General features: G+C 30.7%; 1 protein-coding gene across 2 annotated transcripts; it reads right to left on the bottom strand.

Moving 5' to 3' along the window:
* Positions 1-191: 191 nt before the first annotated feature.
* Positions 192-18,763, bottom strand: LOC129950034 (toll-like receptor 13). Of its 2 annotated transcripts, none has more exons than XM_056061803.1 (9): positions 17,561-18,763; positions 16,806-17,222; positions 11,660-11,882; positions 11,453-11,589; positions 6,857-7,009; positions 2,028-2,208; positions 1,822-1,961; positions 1,582-1,760; positions 192-1,492 (listed from the first exon to the last, which is right to left on the bottom strand). In XM_056061803.1, the coding sequence occupies exons 2-9, from the start codon at positions 17,188-17,190 to the stop codon at positions 1,463-1,465; spliced, it is 1,428 nt and encodes a 475-aa protein (XP_055917778.1). In that variant the 5' UTR covers positions 17,191-17,222; positions 17,561-18,763; the 3' UTR covers positions 192-1,462. The 2 variants fall into 2 exon arrangements, with proteins under 2 accessions (XP_055917778.1, XP_055917777.1); XM_056061802.1 differs by having other exon boundaries at positions 192-1,760; positions 17,561-17,765; positions 17,824-18,762.
* Positions 18,764-21,824: the final 3,061 nt, after the last annotated feature.

The following is a 21,824-nucleotide window of genomic DNA, read 5'->3' on the forward strand; positions in this document are numbered from 1 at the left end:
TGGTAACAGCTAGCTAGGGACCGAGCTGGCTGGAGACGCTTGTTGGTTGAGGCCCAGGTCCGCCCCGGACTGTAGCGCCACCTTAAGTAAGTAAGTAAGTCATTGGCAATTTCAATTAACTATAGAAATTGAACGCGAATTTAAAGCAAATAAAAATCATCATACTCCATTATTAAATAAAACAACATAACTTTAGTGTGGCGTAGGGCAACTTTTATTTAAGTGGTTCTCTTTCACGTTAAATACGTACATTTTAAATTAAAACATTTTGTTTTTACATTAATACAATATGACAAATAGCTCCAAAGATGTACCTATTTTTTAAAAATTTAAATTTGCGATCAAAAAAACATCCAAACTCCAATCTTAAACGAAAGGAGTAATTATTTAAAACTCACATCGAAAATATGAAAAAATAACATTATTAAATAAAAAAATACAATTTTTGGTAATAAAATAAAAGTCACTGCATTTGGACTCTGACCCAAAATATTGCTTCCAAATGCTAGCAAGTTCCATTTCCTTACATGAAATATATAAGTTTTTTCCTTTCTTTTAATATAAATCTTATCGTGTAAATATTTAGAAAACTTTAATTCTTCTTTTTTTTTACTGAGTAACAAATGTCAGCATTGATATGTTTAATTTGATATGTATGAGTATTTGCTTAATGCTTTTTATTATAATTATTTTAAATATGTTTTTTGTTTTTTTTTTTAAGAACACAGCTCGTCCTAGATTATTTTTTAAAGTGATATGTTTTCATTTTTTTATTTTTATAAACAATGTTTTATTTTTTTTTCTATAAATACCTTTTTTCTATTAATATTTATTTAATTATTTGTATATTTAGGGCAAACTACTTATTGTATAGTCAGTTCTTGCGTTTTATGTACATTTCCCGTTTTTGTTGTGTTGATTGATATGTATCTTTTTGTATAGCAAACGACAATATTCCTAAAAAGAGCGTCTTTTATGTTCGATAAAGTTATGATTGTATTTCACACCAATACGAGTAAAAAACATTTTAGGTAAAAAAATTGACATTCAAAAATATTGTAACATTTAAGTAAGAATACAAAATATTCTCTTAGCAAAAAGCAACAAATTTACTATTCATATTTAATAAGCCATTATTGCTTGATTAATAAAAAATAATTACTTAGACATTAGATTAAAAAACACGTCTATTATTTTTAGACATTTAGTAACGATTTTTGTTTGTATTTTAGGTACTGTCATGTCTTGAATAAAATATCTGTATAAATGTTTGTAGGTAGTGATTTGATTACAAAAAATACATTAAAATTTGATATGCTTTAAATTAATTATGTAGGATTTTTTTTGTTTAGGTTTTCGAAATTAATAAATATGAATTTTAATGAATTTTTCCGCAGGGAGTGTATTTTCAAAAAATCATCAACATTTTTGTTGTTTTGTTCAAATTTGTTTTGTTTAGTACTTAAAGCAGTAGCTGATTCTTTAGACGAATCTAAAAGGCCAAAGTTTGAAAAGACATATATTAGCAATGAGTCTGGTGTTCAAAACATTGCTAACACCTATTGATGTGGATGAACTGACCTTTTGTCCAGCACAGTGCATTTTTTCCAAGGGCATGGCTTGAACAAAATACTCGCGGTTCTCTATTTGCATATGGCATAGTGGTTTTTTCTTCTGAGCCATTTCATCGTCGCGACTTTTAAGATCTTGCAATAAATTTGGGAACCAGATCAAATCGCAGGAACATATAAGTGGATTATCTAAAATTAAATAATTGTTAAAATATGCACACATTTAAAGATAATATTGAAAGTTACAAACCTGTTATATCAATCACATGCAACGTATCCATTATTGGTTCCATAATATCCTCTGGGATGCGTAGTAATTTATTGTTTTGTATGTTCAAAGTTTCCAAAGAATTCAAATTTTCAAAAAGCATGGCTGGTAAAACTTTTATGCTTAAGATTTTAAACAAAAAAAAATAAATTGTTTATCCAAGATAAATATGCAATAATTAAGCTTACTCATTTTTCTGAAGGTTAAGAAATGTTAAAGAATCTCCATATCCAGTGAAAGAGTCTTCACTTAAGAAACTTATATTATTGTTTCTTAAATCTAGATGACGCAGACGATGGAGGGGACGTAACGCATCGCTTGGAATAGTATGAACGTTGTTATCGCCCAATCGTAAATATTGAAGGTTTTCTAATAATTATATGATAAGAAATGTTAAATATTATTCGTAATTTTATAACAAAAAAAACAACAGAGGAGGTGATTTATAGCTGAAACACAAACACGCTTTAGCTTCAGCTTCGTCTGCGTTACGTTGGACCTGCTTCAAGGTTGCTTTGAATGACACTTCCAATATGACATTTCTAAAATGGCACATCTATTATTAGCAGCTGACAGAGCTTCCGTTTTGAGACACATTACGTTATTTCCTAACGATTATCAAATGAAACGTGAGGTCGAAGCTTCATTGTAAAAGCATGCATTGGCTGCGTTCAATCTCAGACAGATAGGGTATCCGGATACCTTTTTGTAAGTGTTTTACGTGTAAAATAACAGCTCAGATGTCAAAAAAGGAATCCAAAGGTATCCAAAAATCTCTGGGGTGTGAAGGTATCTGACAGAACAGCTGATTCAACACATTGTTTAATTTCAAGAAACAAAAATGAGAAGAACTCTTAGCTAAACTGAACCTGTCTCCAGCTGATAAAAAACTTTTTTGCTTACTCAAGATCCAAACGAAAAACAACAGTTTTTGTCCAAGTTCTATTATCTTGCTGCACTTTGTGCAAAAGATCCTAATAATTTGAAATTGTTAATAAGCAATTCATTACAGATTTCAAGTTGATAGTGCCCGTTAAATGGTTTTTAAAGAAGCGTTGGATAAGCAAACGGATATATCATGCAACAAAAGTTCTTGCGTTGGTCCCACACTAGGCTAAAACTTAATTTACTGTGAACAAACCAACTCAAAATCTTACCGCAAAGCAACTTCTGCTTATTCGGAAATGAGATCGAAACTCTTCCAAAACATATCTAGGTATTGTCACTTCATAATAGTCCTCGTTTCTGTTAGGATAGTTTTCTGTTAAACGTAAATCGTTTAAAACCGGAGATTTCGTAAGTAAATTATTAATCGTATATAGAATTCCGATTGAGCTAAGACCAAATTTAACACACATATGAACATAGATTACAGATTAAGGATATCTTTTATTTATTAAATTGTTACGCACATATCAATTTATCATCGTCCGTTAATGTTTTATCTTACAACAATTTTGACTTCGAAGCTTAAATGTTTCTCTGCTTTTTGTGAACAGCTGAAATTTGCTTAAATTTTTTGACAGCTTTCTAAATACAGCTATACAACTCGTTCAACAAGGTATCTTAAAATCCACCTATCCAAGATACCCTATCCAACACGAGATTGAACGCAGCCATTGAATTCCTATGGCTGAACTCATAAATGTAAGGTGAAGCCAAAGCTGAAGCATGTTTATGTTTCAGCCATTAATTCTAATTCATTGAAGGGTTTTTACTGTAGAATCTAATAATTTATTTACAGAAGATAAATCAATCGAATAAATAGACCTATTCTTATATTTGTATGTATGACTTAATTTATACAGCTTCCCAACTCAAAACCTCTGTATTAATGATGATGATATCATATGGATTGTTAGTGATTGTTCAAGTTCAATGAACAAGTTAAAAGGGTTAATCAAAAGTTCATTTAATTTCATTACTACATTTGATTAACAAAATACAAGTGTACTCACAAATATTTGATGATATTTTTAGAAAACATATCATTAGAATTATAAAATAAACAAATGAGCATTATTCGTCTCATAGGTTTGACTGAAGGACTAGTGGAGAGGGGTTAAAAACGAGTGGAATTTAGATACTTTTTGGAAGGTATTACTATTTTCGAATAAAAATGGGAAATAATTTTCCAGATATTTAAAGTGTCGTCACAACTAACGATAAAAAAACTTGCGAAAATACTTTAATTTAAATTTACATCTGTAAAGAAGTTTTTGAATGTGAATGGAATTAAATAAAACAGTATTGGATTATTAGATCAACATAAATCGGAAAGGAATGTCAGAAAGTAAGGATATTGTTAAATGTATATGACATTTTACACTTTTTTTACAAGTTTGGTTTGACCCCAAATTCAAGGTTAAGCAGAAATTTATATTTAACAAAAAAGAAATCGATCTGACAGGCGGAAGAGACCTTAAATAAAAATGTTTGAATGACGTTAAAAAATCGAATGGACAGATCTTGTTGTTCTATCTATAAGTCTGCTATTACACGATGGCTCACGACTCAAATGAGTCAGAAAAAGGAAGCAGATGTGAGAAAATGAGATGGAAGCACAAATTTCCGGTGAGTCTGGGGCAAATTTTTAGTAGACTTACTTTGACGTTTCTTTTTTCTCATATTCGTTTTATGCTGTTCTTTTTCATTCGATTTTCTTGTTGCTGGGATAAACAAAATCGAATTTGTTTGAAAACCAGAAAAGGTCACTTGTAATAAAGTTGAACGAACTAGGTTCACTTCTTTTTTTTCTCCAAGTCTTAACCCAGAGTCTCTTCTGCTTTGCTTGTTCACATTCCAAAGCTATTTTCTAACACAAATCCAGCAATTTCATCACAACAGCCTCATTTTCACTGCTGTCCGTGTCCGTGTCATTTATGGCAATCGATGCACAGTTTAACAGCTTTTCGGAATCCATTTCCAAAATCCTATTTATTTTGTTTTATGAGTTTAACTCAACATCAAAACCTATCGAAAAATTAAAGCCAAAGAGAAGGATCATTCAAAACAAAACAACAAATTTGAGGCATGGGGCACGATTCAACGTGTAATAGCGGTTGCCTCACCGAATACAAGTTTATAGGAAAAGTCAAAAGTGAGTCGTGAGTCAAACAAACCGGATTTGTGGCAGGCTTAGGTATTTCCTATGATTTTCCTGCTCGTAAATTATTTCTCTGCCCTTCCACACAAATTCACGAAGTCACCGATTCTTAAAAGCCTTCAAATGTTTTGACTTAAGTGACTCATGTTGAATATATTTGATTTATGATGCATACTTATACTTTTAAATATCATATGTTCATAAATTTAAGAAAAAAAATATATTCGTCGCGAAAAAATTGAAGTTGATACGAACTGTCAAACTTTATTCGCGTTCCACATTATCCACACTCCCAACGAATAAAATAATCGCGCGTACAAACAAATCATTCTTGTTTTGGTTTCGGTGGTCAAAGTCAAACTTTATTCGCGACGAATTAAAAACTTTCATGTGAAAGAATCGTCAAAATCGACGAATATTCGTTCATTCGTTGGTTGTTGGTCGTGCTCATGTGCATAATGCTTTAGGTGAGCCAAATTTCAATGAATCCTAAAGCAATACAACCAATTAAGGCAAATGTCAGGTTCAGACTACATAAGGGACTTGAAAGTTAGGCAAGTTTCAAGCATCTGATTGGCCAGCTGCTAACAAATTATTTTCCAATTAAGGCAACTTTAATGGAAAGTCGCCTGGAAAGTTAGTCAAGAAAAATCTCCCTAACTATTAAGTCAAGTCCACTTCTATCAAAATGACAGTTGATCAGGTTTTTTCATTCAACTGAAAGCTGAACTTTATTACTCTATGATTTATTTTTTTTCTGCACAACTTCTTTTAATGCTTTCTGTAAAAGGGTGCTTTGTCAACCTGCAAAAGAAATAACTATAATATTTCTTTACAATACAAAATACAAATTGTGATGGACTTGTAGCTTGCCTGGGGGTATTTTATAGACAATAATTTTGTTGGTACTTTTTGTACTATGAACTTGAAGTAAAAGTTTACGAAGTAAAGTTCTGAATTTGAAATTCATGAAATTTGAAAAACTAACTAGTTGTTTTGGTCAAAATGTACGTTCAAAGAATGAAGTTGACTGAACCTGCCCAATTTTATTGCAAAGTTAACTGGAAAGTTTGTAAAAAAAGTCTCCCCAACTTTCAAAAAACGTCCACTTATGTCAAAATGACAGTTGACAATGTAGTATATTAACTGTCTGTACAATTCCATTAAATTTTTTATGTAAAAAGGTTCTTTATGAAAAAAAAAGAATAAGAAACATTTTTTTACAATACAAAATACAAGTCCTCTTGGACTTGTAGCTTGCCCAAAAAGTGTTTTGAAGATAACAATAATTGTTGGCATGGTCAACTGAAGGTAGAGGTTAGTAAAGTAAAGTTTTGAGTTTGAAATGTATGCGACACTTGAAGAACTAACTAATTTTTTTGACCGAAATTTACGTTTTAAGAATGCAAATGAAGTCCCTTATGTTGCCTGAACCTGCCAATTTATTTTAACCGAAGAGCTGCTTAGATAATTTGAAATTCAAATTAATTTACTTGTCAAAAGTTCAGCTGTTTTAGTAGATTGCATGTAAAATCTTAAAGACATACGACTCTATTTTTTTGTTATTATAGAGACTTCAGTACAATTTTAAAATTCCTTCAAATTGCCCTTCTTTTGGAAGTAAAGGAGTTACGAAGGCCAAACAAGACTCTGCTGAGAGTACTAAAGAGGTCTAGTACTAAACGGGCCTTCCAAAATCCACTCGGATTTAGAAACGAATGTTTTCATCTAAAACTAGTGCAGAAACTAGTGCGTTTTGTTTTATGATTTTAATAATCAGAAAAGTTTGTTGAAGCCTGAGAAGCTCTTTTATGCAGATATTTTTAAGAAGCCCCCTATGATTCCTAAAATATAATATATTCGTCACCTTATTAAAATTAAATCACCTTAAAACAATTTATTGTTATTTACCTTCCAATCCTCGAAAGGCGTCCTTATCGATTACAGATATTTTATTGCCTTCCAATTCCAAAGAGTTGAGAAGTGTTAAATGGGAGAAAACATTAGCAGGAACAGTGCTTATCATGTTATGTGCCAAGATCAATGAATCTAAGTTTTCCATTCCTGTAAATTAAAATCGATACAAAATTAAAAATAGTTGGAAATAATTAATTGTTTAAAGGTATTTTATGTTAATTAATATTTGGACAGTTGTATAGGCAAATGCAGTCCTATTCTACTGTTCAACTCGAAGCAATATTTAGATTCAGACGTAAATGTTTCAGTGAATTTGAATTATGTTCCTAACTTAAATTTTCCAGGGACGATTGGCCACCATTCAAATTTGGTGGACTTTAAATCTCAACTGGAGTTCTTGAGGTGAAAATTATAACTAACCAATACTGAATTATAAAATCCTTTTATAATAATTAAAATAAAATAACAAATTACAACAGTAATCAATGTTTTAAATAGTTTTATTAGAAATTAATTTAATAATCTGTAATCTTATTATTTATATTTTAAATTATTATATTTATTTGTAATGAAATTTATTAAAATAAACATTGTTTTATTAATTTGCAATAATTTTAATAATAATAATAATAAATTAATAATATTTTTATTTTATTTTAAATATCGGAATTGCTTAATCTTAAATCTTATAAAGTAGCTGTGAGCTTATTTTACAAAAAGGCTGAGCCAAGATAATAAGCAAAATTTACTTTAATTTTTAAATCTATCATAAGATACAAAAATTTAATGGTTATGCTTGTTGCGTTTAGATTTTGTTTTATACTACGAGGTAAAGTGTTCTAAAGCTTAACCGAATTTACAAAAAATTGACATTCCGATATTAAACATGTAAATATAAGGAGGGATAATTAGCTGATGAGATCTGTTTGAAGGCGCCCTTCTTACTCTGTCAAAACAATATTGTGGTTGCAAAAACAAATATTTTTCGAAAGGCATGTCTAGTCTAGTAAGCGCGAGGCAAAATCAGATATCATATCTACGTAGGAAATCCAAAAACATAACGAACTATTGAGTTGAAAGCTACATTAAGTTTTCGCCTGCTCGTGAATCTGCAGTTACAAAAGATTTCACAATCATAAACTAGGATGGGAATACACAAACGTTTGCGAGAAGCAAACGCGTTTTTAATTGAGTTAATGATTGTGTAACCCATAACGTACAAAGTACTCCATTAACTTTACCAACGATTCCATTTATATAATCATCCCAGGTCAAAAGACGATTAAAAGTCACACCAAGATTCTTTGCTGTAACCACATATTCGATTGGAGCATTGCTCAGAACAATCGGTGGAAAATAAGAAAGGTCAAGAGATTTTCTATTAATTACAAGACATTTAGATTTTTTAGGATTCAACATTAGTCCGGTTGACAAAGACCAATTCGCGACTCTCTTCATGTCTTCATTTACACAGAAAGCTCCATGTTCGATAAGGCCAAGTGGACAGCTGAAGTAAAGCTGAACGTCATTAGCATACAAGTGAGAGCTGCAATTAACTAATGAAGATGGAAGTTCAATAACATAAGCAGAAAACAAGAGAGGACCCAGTATGGAACCTTGTGGTACACCAGTGGCATTCGGCAACAAATTTGACAGGGTGTCACCAACTTGCACTGCTTGTTTCTTATCAGTTTGATAAGAAAAAAAATAATTTAGTTGCTCTAGATAACAAATTAAAATTTTGAATGAGCTTTCTACATAGATTGACATGATTAACGGAATCGAAAGCCTTCGAAAAATCCAAGAACACTATAGAAACGTATTCTTGTCTTTATCTTATGCTTTTCTAATGTCATCAGTAACGTTTAAAAGTGCAGTAATACAGCTCTGTGTCTTCCGAAAACCAGATCGATAAGGGCTGAGCAGTGAGTTTGTAAATAATAAGACTTTCATTTGCCTTTGAAGGATCCTTTCAAAAATTTTCGACAAAAATGGCAATACCGAAATATGTCTAAATTCATCTCTTTTAGCGTTTTTGGGATATGGAATGATTTTAACACCTTTTCATGACTCAGGGTATATCGAGGACGTCAAAAAAGTATTGAAAGCAAAAGTGATATATGGCAAAACAACTGGCAATATCATACACAAAAAGGTAGGATGTATATCATCGCGCCCAACAGCTTTTGGATCAATAGAAATAACACTTTCTACTACATCAGCACTATCTTCTGTAGAAAATTCAGGCTCATTACTGTCGCGTTGGTAAGTAAACGAAATTGCCTCGGGTATCGAGCTACTAATCTGTTACGGAGTGAGCAAAACATACGACGGAGCTGGGTTAGTCGATATATTTTCTAGTTCGTATAGGCGTCATTTCGCTGTTGCATCAAGTCTCTAATGGCATGAGAAGACCATGGATTATTGTTTTGTTTAACAGTTTTTGATTTTTAAGGGGCTTTTGTATTATACAATTCAGAGATATTATGTGCTTAAAATTCAATTTGTTATATAGAAGCCCAATTTATTTTTCGTTTTGATGATAAGTGATTTTTCCATCTAAATAATTATTGTAATTAAATTATGATTATAATAATATCTAATTTGTTATTCGAAAAATAAAATTACAAATTATTCAATTAGCTTTAAATTCTATATCAATTATTACAAATTACTTAAGTAATTTGTATTTTAATAAGTTCAATTACAAATTAATATAGCAATTCTTTATTTTATTTTATTTTTAGTGATTAATTTGTATTTTAACTAGTAATTATTACAAAAAGTTAGTAGTTAAAAAGAAAAACGTAATTCAAGAACAGTAAACAAAAAAGTCTTTATTGCTGTAACCCTCTAAACCCATATTGTTGATAGTATAATCAAATATGATAGGTGTTTTTTTCTATGGCATGTAAGGCTCAGACATTTGGCAACATTCAGGAACAACTTGTCAGATTCACACCAGTTTTTTGATATCCTCTTGTGGATACACACAGTCTGTAGAAGATTTTATGAGCCAGAATATCTTGATATCATCGGCATACATAAAAAACTTCGAGTATTTAAAATTTACCGGAATGTCATTTATTTATTAAGGATAAATAAAAAAGGGCCAATATGACTTCCTTGCGGAACACCTGAATTTACATCAATACTTTTGGTTTTTTTAAATAACAAGAAACCATTTTATGATATTAGAATGGAAACCAAGTTTTGAAAACTTAAAAATTAGTATACTATGATTAACTCTATCAAAAGCTTTTGCAAAATCTGTAAAGATAATATCAGTGTGTAAACCATTTTCAAACCCGCAAAGTACAGATTCACATAGCATTGAAAGGTTTGTAGCAGTAGAACTTTGCTACTATTCGGATATTAAATCCTTAACAAATAAAAAATATAATTTTGTACAGACAAGCATTTCGAACATTATTGGGATCACTGATAATTTGCAGATAGGCCTATAATTGGTTACATTTTCCTTCGAGCCAGGCTTAAATATTGGAGTTATATATGAGATCTTCTAACAGTCCAAAAACTGGACACTTTTTAAAGGCTGATTGAAAATTAAGCTTCAGACATGCACACTGTAATGTTTGATGTAAATGTAAATATTTTTGAATAGTAGCAAAGGTAGAAAATGAATTTAAAGCCATTGCAGTACTATAGCTGCATTATTAGTGTGGTTTTTAAACTTATCATTTTCTAATATAAACGAAAATACCAAGGGAACAGCCCTTCGATGTTTGTAATGTTTGATGTAAATGTAAATATTTTTGAATAGAAGCAAAGGTAGAAAATGGTTTTAAAGTCATTGCAGTCCTATAGCTGCATTATTAGTGTGGTTTTTAAACTTATCATTTTCTAATATAAACGAAAATACCAAGGGAACAGCCCTTCGATGGTAATTCCATCTTGTTTCCACCTTTCATCTTTAAGTAAAAGTGTTCGTGATGTAGCGAGAGAAAAAATAATGGAACGCAGTCTAGTCACATGTTAATAACTTGCCGTCTTTTATTTGTTTCGAATCATACAATAAAACTCAGTTAAGTTGATTTGCCCAACAATGCACAAAAACTGTATTTGGACAAATATCCTTGATTAGAGTTTGCACTCCTCCCTTATGTCCAGTTATGATACTAGCACCATCATAAGTCTGACTTATTAATGTGTGTTTAATTTCTCTTTCTTCAAGACCATTTTCTATAATTTTGGCTGTACCATTAGCTGTTTTATCTCTTGAAATATTAAAAAAGCCAAAGAAACGTTCAAATATTTGACCGCTGCAGCAATATGCTTCCAAGCTTATTGCTGCAAGAAACATCAGTTGTTTCATCTGCTTGGATGGATACAAATTGACAATTTTTCCATTTATCGTATATATGTATAGTCATTTAAACTTTTTGTGAGAGCTTAGATCAAATAATTTTGGATTTTGAACTTTATAACGAAGTTCTTAACGAATTTTGAACAAATTCGGTGAATAGCAGATCACGTGAAAGTTAAGCATAGTAGGGCAAATAATAATAACTTTTTGTTTTACTTTAATGTAAAACATTACAGTTTAATAAAATAAAATATTTGTCTTACCTTCAAAATCACCTTCGCGAATGATTTTAATTTTGTTCTCTTGTATTTCTAGCTTCTTAAGTGTGTCGAGTATAGAGAGTGCTTTTTGTGGTACAAGATTCAAATCATTGCCGCCCAGATTTAAACGTTTAAGTTTTCTAACGAAAAAGAAAGTTTACGTTATTTTTAAACTTAGTACTATTTATAATACTCGAATATAATACTTACTTTTCTAATCCTCTAAAAGCTTCCGGTTCAATAGAGTTTATTTGATTTTCATATAAAGTGAGTATTTCTAAGGTGTCAAGTCCTTCAAATGCCTTGTCGTGAATATTTGTTATTTTATTATGATTTAGATTGAGAATTAATAAATGGTGAAGATTTTTCAATGCTTGCGAAGGTACATTTCGAAGTTGATTCAAAGAAACATCCAATTGAGTGAGACCTTTTCCTGAAAAAAAATATAAAAAATAAAATAAATTATTACATTAAATTGAAATACATTTGTTAAATATAATTGATCTAAAATTTAAGAGAATTATTGTAATCCTTACATAAGTTAACCCTAAAAATATAGATATCTTTTTTGAGAATGCTAAAACTTTGTATCAAACGTTCAGTATAGGTATCAACAATTTAAGATAGAAGAAGCTTCGTAAAGTCAAAAACGATTTAGACTCGGTTTAGTGGTCTAATTACTAAACCGAGTCTAAATCTATTTTGACTTTACAAATGTTGTTTTTTAAGTTCTTTTAAAATTCATTTAAACCTTATTTGCATACTTCGATATTCCATAATATAGGGGTTTCCAATAAAGAGATTTCATTTTTATAAGAGAAATCCATCAATGCATATTTCGTTGTAAAGTAGCGAGTGTATACGATTAGAAATGGAAACCAATAATAGCCATTAGCAGAACTTAAAGAACTCAATCTTTAAGACTTTAAATGAATTTTGGAGCATTGGCATAAACTTTGTTTTTTATGTGCGAATCTTAAAACATAATCCAAAAGTTTTGATAATAAGATTTCGGTGATTAATTGTGATCACTCCTTAAAGGTCAAGAAAATTTTACTTACAAAACTTTCAATTGTTACAAGCAAAATGTTCAACATTTTTGTAATGCATTTTAAAATTTTCAACTGAAAATTTTTTATTTCTAAGATTTCTGAGAATTTTTCAGGTTGATTGACGGAACAGGAGCAATAAATATAAACACAATACACTTTTCATTCTTCCTTTTTGAATTGTGCGATAGAGAATTCTTGACACCAAAAGTGAAGTTCTTCAAGAAATTCTGTTTAAATTTCTGAGAATTTGGGAATCTCTGAGATCTTAGAAATATTAACTGGACAAATGGGCAGGTTGAGACAACATAAGGGACTTTATTTGCAGTCAACTGCATTCTTTGAGAGTACATTTTGACAGAGGCAGCTATAGCTAGTTTTTCAGGTGTTATACCTTTCAAACTCAGAACTTTACTTCATAAAAAACATTTCTCACGATTTGTATTTTGTATTGTAAGCAAATATTACTTATTAACTTCCCATAGGAAGTTATTGTCATGGGTCCGATTTATCGAATTGAAATATTTGACATTTCTCGACGTTTCAAGGTCCCTAGAGCCGAAATAAAAGATTTTTAGAAGGATATCTGTGTGTGCGTGCGTACGTTCGTTCGTACGTCCGTGCATCTGTACGTTCGCGACGTTTTTTTCATCGTCCATAGCTCAAAAACCAAAAGAGATATTGACTTCAAATAAATTTTGTTTTACAGATAATAAGGCAGAAAGATGCAGGAAGGACTCTCAAGAAAATTGAGTGGGTTGTATTTTTACCATAGCAGTTAAAAAAAAAGGTAAATATTTTGGTTAACCCTATATATCTCACGAACCAATGACGCTAAAGACTTGAATTAAATTTTATATTATAAATTGTAATGTGATACAAAACCAGTATGATTTTGGAAAAAAAATCCCAACGGTTTTTTTATAAATAAAAAATATGAAAAAAAAATTGTCACCAAAGATTTAATTTCCAAACGAATTTCGTGCAACGAAAAATAACGTTTTTAACATCTGGTGAAATTTTGAAAAAAATAAAATTGACAGTTTTTTTTTTATAAAAACCTAAGAAAATCATTACTCAAAGTTGGTAAAATTTGAATTTCGACTGTGATTATGGCTTTAACCTTATTTAATATTATAAGAAATATTGTTTTCAACATTCGGTTGAATTTTGAATTGACAGTTTTTTTTTAACAAAAAATAGAAACATAAAAGAAAATTTAACAAAAGTTGGTAAAAATTCACTTCCGACATAAATACCCTTTTAAAAATTTAAGATTATGGCTTGAAACTAATTTTCACTTATAAGAAATGTTGTTTTCAACATTCAGACAACTTTTGAGAAAAATCGAATTGACAGTTATTTTTACAAAAATCTAAAGACCAAAAGTTGGTAAAAATTGATTTCCGACTCAAATATCTTCTCAAAACTTTGGCTTTAAACTACTTTTGTCTTTTAAAAAATAGTTCTCAACATTAAGTAAAATTTTGAGAAAAATCAAATTGACAGTTTTTTTTTATAAAAAACTAAAAACCTAAAACAAATTCAACAAAAGTTGGTAAAAAATATAATTTCAACTCTAATATCTTTTTTTGAGATTATGGCTTCCAATTAATTTTAACTTATAAAAAATATTGTTTTCAACATTCAGACAACTTTTGAGAAAAATCGAATTGACAGTTATTTTTACAAAAATCTAAAGACCAAAAGTTGGTAAAAATTGATTTCCGACTCAAATATCTTCTCAAAACTTTGGCTTTAAACTACTTTTGTCTTTTAAAAAAATAGTTCTCAACATTAAGTAAAATTTCGAGAAAAATCGAATTGACAGATTTTTACAAAAAATAAAAACCTAAACAAGAAAATTAATAAAAGTTGGTAAAAATTCAATTTCGACTCAAATAACTTCTCAAAACTTTGAGATATTGGCTTTAAACTACTTTTATCTTTTAAAAAAATTGTTTACATTTAATAAAATTTTGAGAAAAATCTATTGACAGTTTTTTACAAAAAATAAAAACCTAAAACAAAAATAACAATACTAAAACTTTCGACTGTAATAGCTTTTCAAAAATTAAAATTATTGTCTTCAAACTTTTTATTTCACAGAAAATATTGTTTTCGATATTCAGTCGTTTTTTTTTTATAAAAATCCCACAGTCCGTTTTTTCATAAAGAAAATGAAATCTGTAAAAATTGTACGCAAATTTGGTAAAAATTATTGTTCGGTTCTTAATATCTCTCCATTTAATTTCATTCATCCAATTTGTAAAAATTTAAGAAATGCTACTAAAATTGGTAAAAATTTGTTTTCGACTAAAAATCTATTTAACAAAACTAAATTTTCAAATTAAACTATTTCTTTATATGAAAAATATTGTTAGTAATTTAAAATTTTTTTAGAATAATTCAACTGACAACACAAAAACCTACAAACTTTTAAGTTATCAGTGTGGGTCGCATCCCAGCCACTTTTTTCATTTCCAATTTGGCAAAGAACATTGTTGCACAAAATATTAAATTGAATTGTGCAAAAAATAAATACATTAAAGTATAAAAAGGTTAAGCTTTTATCTGAATGAAAACACATGATCAACTATTATTTTTTTTTTTACACTTCAGAATTTCAGAAAGTAGTAAGCTTATAGCAAGCTTCAAACTACGATCAGAGGCTCATCATAAGTGCATGTGTTAGTTGTTAGTAAAAAATAATACAAATATAGCCTAACACACGCACAAAATACAAAACAAAATTAGCATTTAACTATTACAGAACAAAAAATTACGATAGTGGAGCACTGGTTCTAAACAATGATTTTAATCCCACCTTATTTAAATTTAAATCTATCGATGAACATTTTAAGTTATATAAAATGCTCATTCGACTTAAAGCTTCATTCTTGCCATAGTTAGTTCTATGGAAGTCAATATGTATAAAATCAAACGTGCGCAGGTGATGAGTTCCGCCCCGGTAATTCAAATGTACACAAGATAGCAAATAAGGTGCATCAATTTCACCATTAATGAGTTGATGATAAAATACTAAGTCATTATTAACACGCCTTTGATGGAGAGATTGCATTTGAAGAAGTAGAATACGATGTTCATAGGGAGGCAGATCATAGGGATCTTCCCAAGGAAGACCTTTTAGAGCAAAGCGAATGAAATTATGTTGAATTGATTCAATACGTTTTCTATGAATTTCGTAATAGGGAGTCCATACCTGCGAAGCATATTCAAGATGAGGACGAACATGGCAATTATACAAAGAAAGCGTAACATAGGGATCATTGAACTCCTTTGCCCAGCGTTTTATAAGACATAAGAAGGCCCTTTTTGACATAAGAAGGCTTGACCTGATAGCTAGGGATATTTTTCTTAATTAACTTTTCATTCAACTTTCCAATTAAAGCATCTTGCAGATGAGCTACATACTGCAAACTGTGGATGTTCGCATATTTTGACTTTTCTTTCATATGAGCTTAATATCTATTCGCAGACAGAGACGAATTGTCAATTTATAATTGTGTGGATGGTATGTGGAACGCGAAAAGAGTTTGACAGTTCGTAGCAACCACACTGCAATTGTTTTGTTTTAGAGAACAAATGCAAATTTTATTATGCTAAAATAAGTGTCAATTGGTTTCTTATAATTTAAATGTGTTTTTATTTGAAATTGGCTTTTAAAATGTGTAAAATCACGTTTGTTCGTCCATTCGTTGTTCGCTCACATGTGCAAGGCCCTTAAGTTGCCTTATTTTTCTTGGCATCTTGCGAATTAGGTACCAGAAGTTTGCCTTTCTTTCAAGTCCCTTATGTCGTATGGACCTGCATACTGAATTGTTGGAGCGTGTAAATTTTACTTATCAAGTGTGAAAATTTGACAGGTGCTTATGTAGCGGGAACGAAATGACACTTCTTATATACAAACCAAAAATTTTGTCTTTTAATTTCGTGGTTATAATTTTTTTTTGTAAATGGATAAATTAAGACAACATGAAAATTGCAAACTTTTTGCTGTTCTTTGAAAAAGAATTTTTAATTTTATAAGTGACAGCAAATAAATTGCATTTGTTTAATTTATTTGAAGTTCTATCAAATTTGACACTTTTTACAAATCAGCCCAAGGAAATTTCTTGGGGTAAAATTTGTTAGTAGGGGAAATATTTTACTCTCTCGTAAAAACTACGAAATTTTTGAGTACGCGAACAGGATTTACTTAAATTTTGTAATTTTTCGTAAAATTAGACTGTTTTAGGAAGGAAAGTGAATTCACAAAAAATGCCCAAATGAGTTATCTTACTTACCTAATGAGCTCAGTGCATTTTCTTCAATTGCTGCCAAACTGCTGTTGTGTATGGTAAGATGACGAATATCCAAAGCTAGAAACACGAATCCCTGTAGCTTCGGCAGATTATTGTGACGAAGTTTAAGATAGAAAATAATAGGACTTTTCCCTTTTAGAATGCCCATCGCCACATTGATATGCTGCAGATCGGTAGTTTCACACAAAATGTCCAGACCGTTTTTCTTCACCGTGCATATACACGGTGAAATATCGCTTTGCTCTGGACAGACCTGTTGCTGAGGTGAATTCTGGCCATAGATTCCAGTGAGTCCAACCATCAATAGAACCAAAACAAATAAATATCCCTCGGTGAACACACTACCGCTTTTCATATTTGAAATCATCTCGACAATTTGGAGCTTGCTTGTCTGTATATCTGCGATAGCCATAAAGAAGAAGATTTATTAAATTAGATTAAATTAATCACTTGACAAAAAAAACTGTGCGCAATCATTTGTTAAACAACAATAAAAACCACATCCAAAGTAAAGTAAGTATTATTATGTGTCATTCTTATATTTTTGATGTGAATGTATAATAGTTCAAAAATTTAATATGAAACAATGTTAAAAAAGGAATATAATCGATTGATAAATAGGGTCAACTAAGTGTTGCGCAATCCAGTTGTTATTTTATATTTCAAATAAATACTAAAATGTAAGTTGTTGAGCTAATTCTATAAAAGAAAAGGATTAACAAGTCTATAAAACTTACCAAAGGCTTAATGAACGCTCAACTAAAGTTGCTGCTTTGTTTATTGGATGACACTTCATATGGAAACGGATCAAAAAGAATTTTGACTAAGGCCCGTTTTTCAATAGAAGATCAGAGCGCAGCTTTCATTTCATTTGGGAGTTCTTGTTGAACAGAGGAAATCTGACTTACCAGCACTACTGTTATTGCCTCACTAGCATATTATCTGGCATAAAAATAGCAATTCCTTAATAATCACTACAAATATAAAAAGATTTGCTCACGATGGAAAATCACTTAACCGCGATGGCGATGGTTTTGGTTTTGGTTTTTGTGGTTCGCGGAAGTTTTGGGGGGGCCAAAAGTTATAGGTAAAGGTAGGTATACCTATTTACATGCAACAAAAGTGTTTTAATTCAAAATGATGGAACATAGCAATACCAACCATCATTGGGTTAGTATATACACAATAAGTTAAAGGTAGGTATATGTATAAGAATAAAATTTTCGTTTCGAGGGAAATCGATATTTTCAGGGAAAGAAGTTGTTGCTTCCGTGAAAATTTGGCATTTCGCACAGAGAGCACTTGAACTTTCTATTAAGTTAAGTCCCAGAGTTCACTTACTGTAACACTTATTGCATAATGAATGTGTAAAATAAATTAAAAAAGAAAATGTATTTTAAGGGCACAGGACAAATATCACTTATATATTGAACTCAAACAATTCGTCCTCCAGCGACACCACCAATCGTACACTATCTGCCGAATCAACCTTTCCAATATGAGAGTTCGTTAGGTTTTAGCTTTTAGGGGTTGAAGTGGAAGTTAAGTGTTCTATTTCAAATCCGTTTATGTCATGTTACACTGACACATTCCAGTTCAATTTGAAAATCTCAATTTTCCGTTTCCTTTTTCCTACAATGAAACCATGTCACCACCACACCAACACAACAACGCTGATTTTCGAGGATTTTATATTCTTTTATTGTGCTTATGCCGAGGAGCTTAAAGAAAATACCTATGTATACTTTTGTAGACGAAAAGGTCTTATTTTTTTTGTTCGTATAAATAGGTATTACTTTTTTAAACTCTTTTCTTTAACAGAACTAAATTGAATAATTCTTCGTTAGTCGACTAAAGTAGATTTACGAGTGCATTACACTTATTTCAATTTTATAATACGCAGTTCAGCCGGGGAGGCATCAAGCTCGCTCGGTTGTGGATTTCAGATATTCGAATGGGGTGCACAAAATGCTTAACAAAAAACACCAAAGAGTGAATAAATTGATAATTAATAGCAGCTATGGTATGTGTATTTACACTACGAAAATGTGCATGTGTGGAATGTAGCTATACTGGCTAGCATGATGTTTCGGTAGCATGAGAGAAATGAGACTCTTTTTGATTAGAACTGTGCATGATGTCATCTAGCTACACCTTCAGGAAACTGTTATTTTCAGGTTTGTGTCTAAGGAATATCTCGAGAATTTAACGAAAAGTACGCAACCAAAATTTGAATTGACTTGCACACCATCTGTCTGTCGAACGAGTAAGTATGAATTGAGTAAGGGTACTTGATAAATCGGTTCACCACCATTGGTGAAAACCACCACATTCGCACCACCTTTGTATATGAAAACTATAGTACTCTCATGGTCGAGTCGTTGGCGGTAGTATCGATAGTTGAGACATTTCGGGGGAGCGAGAGAAAAATATTATTTCCATTTCCATAAGCAGCCAGCAGAATAAGGGAGATAATTATTTTTCCACCCAAAATATCTACACAATTTCCTCATTCTATATGAGTCTATTCTTGTATATGTTTTCATATACAAAGCTTCCATATGAAGGTCGATTAATTTGGTTTTGTTTTTTCTTTATATCAATGGACTTTTATATGGAAAACGGCCAAGTAAACAAAAATGTCTCAAAATTGTGTCTAATAAGGGGATGAATGAAATTTGTGCATGCTTACATCAGCTGTTAAGGATCTTTTACCGATTTTTGTTTTGATTTACATTCATAAGGCTGCTTCTCCTTATGTACCATCTTTATACATTTTTGTCTTGCAGATTTTTATAAAGAAGAAGAATATGGGGGTTGTTATGTTTACGTTATACGTTATATGTTATACGTGTACGATATCTCCTGAACAACAGAAGATATTGAATTCAAATTATTTTCATTTATAAAATTTGTATTGGTTTATATAGGAAATAAAAACTTTTAAGAAATGCTACTAAATTGGTAACAATTCAGTTTCGACTAACAATCTCGTTAAATAAATTTTGAAATCAAACTATTTCATCATATGCAAAATATTGTTGATAATTTTAAGTTTTTTTAAGAATAATTCAACTAATGACTTTTTTAACAAGATACGAAAACCTACAAATCAAATGGCATAAACATTTGTGAAAACAAAATTTTTCAACAGGTATATTTTTCAATCCTAAAATGTAGTAAATATTTTTAAATAGACTAGCTATAGGATTTTTTTCAATTTAAATCATTACTTCTAAAATTGCCTGTACCTACTGCATGAAAAGAAATAAAAACCCGTTTCGATAGTCAAAAGCGTACGGTTTTAACCAAATCTTGGCGGCCAAGCTATTGTACTCTCCCATTCTGTTTACAACCTTTGATACTTAAAGCTTAAAACTGCCTTTCCAACATAACTTATCTCGGGTTATGTATAGCATCATTAAATGTTGTTTTTTTTTCGTAAATTTCTCTTGGAGTTTAATGTTATTATTAGTATCTATATTTTAAAACAGTAGTAAAACTTTATTTTTATTCCAAATGTATAGAAAAATTACCCCAAATTTAAAAAAATTTGCTCTGATAGAAAAAAAAACACTTTTTTGACCGGAAGTTATAACTACCAAGGTACTTTATAAACTCATTTATTTTGTATTAATTTTTAAAACAAAAGATTTTAAAAGTTCCCATCCCATTTAAAAATTCACTACCATCTACTATCTTTTTATGTGTGTACAAAATTTAACATGTATCAAAATATTTCATAACAACACAATAACTTCATATTTACTTGCCTATAATAGTTCAAGTTATAATTCTCTAATACAATCCTCAAAACATCAAAAATATAAAATCTCAACCAAGAATATAAAATTCCTACACGAAGTCGCGATTCACCTGCTTTTGTCTTATCATCTTTGTATAGAAAGACTACCGTTTTGCGTATGTAAAAATAAAACCAAACCAAAATACAAACACAAAGAAACAAATGTGTATTCCTCTCGCACTCAGACTTTTGTTTATTCACTATAGTCTTTCTCTATTTCAAACTATAGCATTTAAAAGTCTCCCGACTGCAATGGATTTCGCCATGAATGTCTTCGCTAGACGTTCCAGAAAAAATATGTAGATGCCGCCCTATTCGACTTCCACCATGAGAGTACTATCACAGATACTATAGTTCCTATCTACTCTATTATCTGTGGTACTATGGTTTTCATATACAGAGGCTTAAGGGAATGAAAATAATATTCTCCTCTCGTTCTGACTGCATCTCTCCACACTAGCGACAAAGACGTCTTGTGGCTGGATTGCAAGTGTCTGCTCATACTGCACTCATTATGCCTATTATAGTTGGGCCTTAAGACGTAAGGATACGACGGCAATGAAAAAGAACGACGATATCTCTCGTTTGGAAATTTGCTCACGATGAAGAAGTGGAAGTTCGCAAAACTGTAAGCTTCCTTTTTAAACAATTTATTTAATGGAATTTATTAGTACTTTATTTGCGATAAATAAAAACGAAATATCTATTCACATTTGCAGTTGACATTAACAAATCAGAATCAATTTCAGGCCTGTGTCGAGCTGATGGAGAGCAACGGGCAGTTGGCTAGGGTATTTTTGAAGGGAATCAACAAAACTGCCACACATCCAATAACGCAATGAAATTCTGTCTTATTAAAGAAGCAAAGCTTAGCTTCAGATTTGTCTGCATCTGTCATTTGAAATCGAGTCCATTTGGAACAAATATGAACTTCCATGATGTTTATGATTTCTTTAAAAAATTTGATAACTGTTGGTTGAGCTATTCCTAAATTGAAATAGTTGACAGCGCCGTGTTGGTAACTTCACTCGGCTAGGATTCTTAAGGTGACTGCGAGCCTTAATATTATTGGAATCGATGATGAACGTTGCCGAATCGGTACCTTGTTATTTATTTCATCCAACACATACCTAATACCTAAATGCTTCTTTTGACAATCTAAAGTACTACTTGGATCTGTTAAAGGGTATAAAAGT

Source organism: Eupeodes corollae, chromosome 3, assembly GCF_945859685.1.
Source record: "Eupeodes corollae chromosome 3, idEupCoro1.1, whole genome shotgun sequence".
Taxonomy (NCBI): Eukaryota; Metazoa; Arthropoda; class Insecta; order Diptera; family Syrphidae; genus Eupeodes; species Eupeodes corollae.